At 36.0% G+C, this 7,164-nt stretch overlaps 1 protein-coding gene across 1 annotated transcript; it reads left to right on the plus strand.

Annotated features, from left to right (window-relative positions):
• Positions 1-1,839: 1,839 nt before the first annotated feature.
• Positions 1,840-5,038, plus strand: LOC109814325 (heat shock cognate protein 80). Its single transcript, XM_020378733.3, has 3 exons — positions 1,840-2,069; positions 2,791-2,932; positions 3,024-5,038. The coding sequence occupies exons 1-3, from the start codon at positions 1,947-1,949 to the stop codon at positions 4,856-4,858; spliced, it is 2,100 nt and encodes a 699-aa protein (XP_020234322.1). The 5' UTR covers positions 1,840-1,946; the 3' UTR covers positions 4,859-5,038.
• The last annotated feature ends 2,126 nt before the right edge of the window (positions 5,039-7,164 follow it).

The following is a 7,164-nucleotide window of genomic DNA, read 5'->3' on the forward strand; positions in this document are numbered from 1 at the left end:
CATGGGGTCGTCCTGATTTGGATTGATTCCAACGTAGACGTCGTTGGTGAAAGATATGGTGGGCGAGTCTCGGTGTACAGTATACGTGGCGGGGTGTACGCGGTTGACTTTACGTAGGTGTTTTTTCCGGGACGAGCTGCTGGCGCCGCCCCCTGCGAAGCCGCCCGCAATTGTGCTTACTAATTGGTTTGGGGGGCTAGGCCCTGCTCCCCGGTCTTCCAGGTCCCGGACTGTCTCGCCGGGGCCAGGTGGTGAGTCGGAGGGACGATCGGGGTACCGCCATTGGGTTTGAGCGTGGGCAGTTGTGCTCTTTAGGATTGTCAGGTTGGTGACGCGGGTCGAGTCTCCTGAAGCTGTATGTTCGTTGCTCATTTTGCTTGGGTGCTCGTCTGATGCGGTTCCTGGTACGGACCGTGCGGGTAGCCGATAAGAGCTTGGTCTGATCGGCCCCACGGTGGGCGCCAAATGTTCTTACCGGAAATCTGCTGTAGAGCTGATCCGCCGGGTAAGATCGGTGAGCCTCCTTTGCTGATGTATTGGTGCTCCAAGATGGGGGAGGTACCTGCAAAAGAGACTCCGATGCCAAAATTAGGGTTTGCACGAATAATGGTCTCATATATATAATGCACGTATCTTGAGGTGGTTTAGGGTTGTATTGGGCCCTGGACCTGAGATGAGGTCCCCGGGTTCGGGTGTGATCTGTCCAGACTCCGGGCTGTTATTGTTCAGCGCGTGCCCGATATGACCTTTGTCTCGCTAATCCGGGCTTAGAGCCCGGATGCGGGATGCGGCCAGTACTATAGAGCTTAGATATTGATCTTAAAATGAAATTGACAATACATTTCACAGTTTCTAAATTTTGTTTTAATAAATATGACTTTTTAACTAATTATTAACAAATGAAGCAAACATATAAGAATTAAACTCTAACAAGTAAATTTATGGATTACAATAAAAAAAAACTACATATGTTTGTCTGCATTATATATATATATATATATATAATATTACATTACATATTTAATGAATTATCTTTCTTATTTTTTTAGTTTTATAAACAGTTAAACATAATTTATGTAGTGTCTTAAAGTTAATAATTAATAATTAATTTAAATTAACAATTAGTGATTTTCACTACCTATATATTATGTCACATTTTAATTAAGATAGAAAAAGAAATTCATTAATAGAACATTACATCTTGTTTTAAATGTAAGTATATGAGATATATATACATATAAAGATGAAATTGTGTGATTTACATTTTTTTTTCAAAAGTCATCCTTATATGTATTCATTAAGGTCAATATAGTTATAAAAAGTTGAAGTTAATAAGCACAATATTTTAAATTCAAATCATGTTATTATTATTATTATTATGAACTGAAAAAATATTTTTATATTTTTTAAATAAAACAATAAGTAATTAATCATGTGACCAATTAGATTGATAATATTTTGAGAAATTACGTGAAAACATTTAAAGCATTGTAACGACTCATTTAAAAAAAATATAATTCAGACTCAGACATGTGCATGCTTAAATATAATAATATACTTTGTGCATATGTAAAAATATATTTCTTAATTACCTTTATATATATATATATATATAATTTTTTTTTAAGATCTGTTATTTGTATTTTAAATGTAAGATGTTATATATAGCATTGAATCTAAGGGCAGGAAATGAAGTAAAGCAGGTGGAGGGACAGCGGAGCATTTAAAAATGAAGTGGACCCAAATATAGCATTGGGTCCGTGGAATGCGATCTTTAAACATTTTAGTTAGACCGTGGAAAGATCTAGAAACTCAAAACCCTAAATAACGTTTCCTATATAACTTTGTATCCACTCCTTCTCTTCATTTCGTTTTTCACATCTTCTCTACAACTTTCACTCTCTCTCTCACTCGTTGTCGTTGTGGTAGGAGGAGGCGGATCAGAAATGGCGGAAGCTGAGACGTTTGCTTTTCAGGCCGAGATCAACCAGCTTCTCAGTCTTATTATCAACACCTTCTACAGCAACAAGGAGATCTTCCTCCGTGAGCTCATCAGCAATTCCTCTGATGTAACATTCCTTCCTCACTTTCTCCTTCAGATTCTTTTCTTTTCCATAATGCTCATTTCAGCTTCTTATGCTGTTTATCAAGTTTTATTGTCCATGATTGTGTGTTTCAGTGTTACCAAACATGATGATTTTTAGGTTTGTATAAATCTTTATTGCGATCATTGTTTGTGATCATTTAGTATTTTCTATTTCTTTGCTTGAAGACATGGATGATTTGTTGGACATGATTCTATTCCCATTGTTTACCAATTTTTATTGATTTTTTTTCATGCAAACAGTTCTGTTATTGTTTCAGAATACAATTGATGAGGTTTTAATTTGATAATGTTTATGATGTGCCTTTCCAATGGTAGCTTTATACCAAAGTGACGCTGGAAATTTATTTTTATTGAAATAAGAAAATCAAATTGAATGATTTTTCTGCCACATAAAGCTGTTGGTCGCTATACCTGTTTTTCCCATATTCCAAGAATTACCAGTACTATGTAGTGTTTTCACTGGAATAGTGTACTATGATTTGTATTGTTATAACTGTTTCTTATGCTAAATTGATGGTGGCAATATATATTCTTTTAATTGGAAGGGTGCGGGTGGGTTTGGTATGGCTGTGGGTTACCCTGTATCATATTTTACGTATGTTTGGTGTTCTGGGTGTTCCTTTTCCTATTATGGGCATTATATTTGATTTATATCATTATATCTCCATACTCTTTAAACGCAGGCTTTGGACAAGATTCGATTTGAGAGTCTGACAGACAAGACCAAGCTAGATGCTCAGCCAGAGTTGTTCATCCATATTATTCCTGACAAGACAAACAACACATTAACTATTGTTGACAGTGGTATCGGCATGACTAAGGCTGGTAAGTTCATATTGTTTTGTTGTTTTTAGTGAGATTATTGACTGCGTGACAAAATGTTATTTCTAATGCTTTGTGTTCTTTTATGTTCCAGATTTGGTGAACAACCTGGGTACTATTGCAAGGTCTGGAACCAAGGAATTCATGGAAGCCCTGGCTGCTGGTGCTGATGTGAGCATGATTGGACAGTTTGGTGTTGGTTTCTACTCAGCTTATCTTGTAGCTGAGAAGGTCATTGTCACCACAAAGCACAATGATGATGAGCAGTATGTCTGGGAGTCCCAAGCTGGTGGGTCATTCAGTGTGACAAGGGATACATCTGGTGAGAATCTTGGTAGGGGAACGAAGATAACTTTGTTTCTCAAGGAAGATCAACTTGAGTATCTTGAGGAACGCCGTCTGAAGGACTTGATTAAGAAGCATTCTGAGTTCATTAGCTATCCAATTTCTCTTTGGATTGAGAAGACTACAGAAAAGGAGATTTCTGACGATGAGGATGAGGAAGAGAAGAAGGAAGAGGAGGGTAAAGTTGAAGATGTGGACGAAGAAAAGGAAAAGGAGGAGAAGAAAAAGAAGAAGATTAAGGAGGTATCTCATGAATGGTCATTGGTGAACAAGCAGAAGCCTATCTGGATGAGGAAACCTGAAGAGATTACAAAAGAAGAATATGCTGCTTTTTATAAGAGTCTTACCAATGATTGGGAAGAGCATTTGGCTGTTAAGCACTTTTCTGTTGAGGGTCAGCTGGAGTTTAAGGCTATCCTCTTTATTCCCAAGAGGGCACCTTTTGATCTCTTTGACACAAGGAAGAAGCCTAACAACATCAAACTGTATGTCCGCCGTGTTTTCATCATGGACAACTGTGAGGAGTTGATTCCAGAATATCTTAGCTTTGTTAAGGGTATTGTGGATTCTGAGGATCTTCCTCTCAACATTTCTAGAGAAATGCTGCAGCAGAACAAGATCCTGAAAGTCATCAGGAAGAACTTGGTCAAGAAATGCATTGAGATGTTCTTTGAAATTGCCGAGAACAAGGAGGATTATAACAAGTTCTATGAAGCCTTCTCTAAGAACCTGAAATTGGGTATTCATGAGGATTCTCAGAACAAGTCAAAACTAGCTGAATTGCTCAGGTATCACTCCACCAAGAGTGGTGATGAGTTGACCAGCCTGAAGGACTATGTTACCAGGATGAAGGAAGGACAGAATGACATATACTTCATTACTGGTGAAAGCAAGAAAGCTGTTGAGAATTCTCCTTTCCTGGAAAAGCTCAAGAAAAAGGGGTACGAGGTGCTCTACATGGTTGATGCCATTGATGAATATGCTGTCGGCCAGCTCAAGGAATTTGAGGGAAAGAAGTTGGTGTCTGCTACTAAGGAAGGCCTGAAACTCGACGAGAGTGAAGATGAAAAGAAAAAGAAGGAAGAATTGAAGGAGAAATTTGATGGTCTATGCAAGGTGATCAAGGATGTGTTGGGTGACAGGGTGGAGAAGGTTGTGGTGTCTGACCGTGTTGTGGATTCTCCTTGCTGTCTGGTGACTGGTGAATATGGATGGACAGCGAACATGGAAAGGATCATGAAAGCACAGGCATTGAGGGACAGCAGCATGGCTGGTTATATGTCGAGCAAGAAGACGATGGAGATCAACCCTGAGAATCCCATCATGGAGGAGCTGAGGAAGCGTGCTGATGCTGACAAGAATGACAAATCTGTGAAGGATCTTGTTCTCTTGCTCTTTGAAACTGCCCTTCTTACTTCTGGGTTCAGCCTTGATGATCCCAACACTTTCGGCAACAGAATTCACAGGATGCTGAAGCTTGGGCTGAGCATCGATGAGGATGCTGGTGAGGCAGATGCTGACATGCCTCCTCTGGAGGATGTGGACGCCGATGCTGAGGGTAGCAAGATGGAAGAAGTTGATTAAATCTGATGATATGATTGTCTTTTAGAAACGATGTTTTACATTGCCTTTTGTTTTTGAATTTTGGGAGTTTTGGAAGTTGGCGAGTTAGGTGATGTTTCTTGGACTAGTGTATTTAGTTTATCATGGTAAATTTTTGTGGCACTTTTTTGGATAATTAAATTGTGTTTTTTTCCCCTGCAATCGTGAATTATTGATTAGGCAAAATGCAGTTTTTTACTTTTAAGCTAAAATATCATTTCTTCTTTTAATTATCTTTGACTTAATGAATATATTGTTAATTTATGAAAAGTTTCATATAATATAAAAATATTTTTGTATTTTTAATCAACTATGTATTATTTCTGTATTTTTTATTCTGATAAGTTACATTGTTATATTTATTAAGTTTAATTATGCTTTTAGTCTTTAAATTTGAGATAATTATGGTTTTTTTGGGATAATTTTTTTTAAATTAAAAATTGTGTTTTTAGTTGATTTAATTTATAAAAATTTTAATTTAGTGTGTCCCTTAAATTGAAAACGTGATTTTAGTCTTAAAAATATAAAATCAAACTAAAATGTGAACAAAAAATAATAAAAAAGAAGCATAATAATTAGCATAATTTTTTAATTTATTTTTATATGATCATGAAAAAAATGAACACTCTAGTTTTTTTAATTAGTATAGTATATTTTTATTACAAAGTATCGTGAATAAAAAAAATGTGATAAAACTAAACTGCGAACCAAAAATGATAAAAATATAATGATCAAAACTAAACTTAGATTATTGTATTTAAGATAGTTTTTTTAATTTATTCTTATATAAATATTAAAATTAATTAAATTTAACTAAAAAAACAAATTGTCCTTTGAAAATGACATATAACTGAGCAACCGAAAAATAAATACACAAGATAATTAGTAATTACATTATAAACTCATTAAAGAAAAAGTGTATTACAAATCATTCACAGCAGATTAGTAAGAATAAAACTTGCATACAAACAGTATCGTGTGTCTTATATGATGGTGTTGATGTTATTTTCTAAAATTTTAGTTCAGAAATATGCATAAGATAAAACATCAACTTTAGCCGAATATGTCGAAAATTTACAATTTAAGAAATTTTCAACAACATATCCAAGCACATGAGAGCATTATAAGAAACCAGAGAAGGCTATTGAGATTGATCAGAGCTCGCTTCAGAGAGATTGGAGCCAATAGAGGCAGCATGGCGCATTCCATTTCCATCACAACGGTGGTGGCGGCACCTAAAGGAGCCAACATGTGTGGTTGGTGAGCATAGACAATTCCTCTTCTTCAATGAAGATTGAGTTGTTGCTGTCTCAGACACAACCATCTTTCTTTGCTTCTTGATTTCATCCATATTCAAACCCTGGATTGTCATTTGTCTACCATTCTTCAGCTTTATTACTTTCATGCAAGGGGGCTTTTTCTCTGCATTGTTCTCCATCTCTTTCCTGTCCATGCTTATTCAACTATGAATTGACCAACAAAATGCTCTTAACTTATAAGCAAATCAACTACCAAACAAATTAAAAAGAATTCATTTGCATAACAACTTGATGTGCTAGATTCTTAAATGTTTTAACTGCTAATAATGTCCTACGTCTTGTGTTAAGGACATGCATGGAGGATCAGATAATAATAATAGTGTGTTTGGTTTCACGTTTCAGATGTGTTTATTCATGATGCTATAAGAGAGTTACCTCGTGAGCCCTTGTTCCGTTATGTTTTTCTTTGGATGTGTATACAATAATGAATTGCTTATCATGCAAGAAACCACAAATTACAGACATGTGTATGAGATAGCATTAAATTATGTCTTCCTCTAGGAAACATTTTGTTAATGGTGTGGAAAGCAAAAGAATTCAGTGAAGACAATGTTGATTGAAGGATGAAGGCATGAGTGATTTATACCTAGGTAGTTGAGAAGGGTATACAAAATATGATGTTCTTCCGCTGTTGAATTGCTTGCTTCCCAAGTGGCTTTGGATTCTCTGCAAAAAAGTAGAGGAGGGTCTGATTTTATGCTTCCTCAATGAAGATTCAGCACAAATCTTGGTAACCAAATCCGTTTTTCTGTTTCAAATATGTTGTATTTATTCAATCAGCAATTCATGGCTATAAGTTCTCAAATACTCTGCTGGCATTTTTCTTCTCAGCCAGCCTAGTTGGACATTATACTATGACATGTCCTTTCCCTGATAGGATTCATTGCTAATTTCACCAAATTGCCAACTCTGACAAATTTGTAGTAATTTCACAGTTTGTGATTTTGTGCTTCTTTGGAATGTTTTTCG

This window comes from Cajanus cajan, chromosome 9 (assembly GCF_000230855.2).
Source record: "Cajanus cajan strain Asha chromosome 9, NIPB_CcT2T_4, whole genome shotgun sequence".
In the NCBI taxonomy this organism is placed as follows: domain Eukaryota; kingdom Viridiplantae; phylum Streptophyta; class Magnoliopsida; order Fabales; family Fabaceae; genus Cajanus; species Cajanus cajan.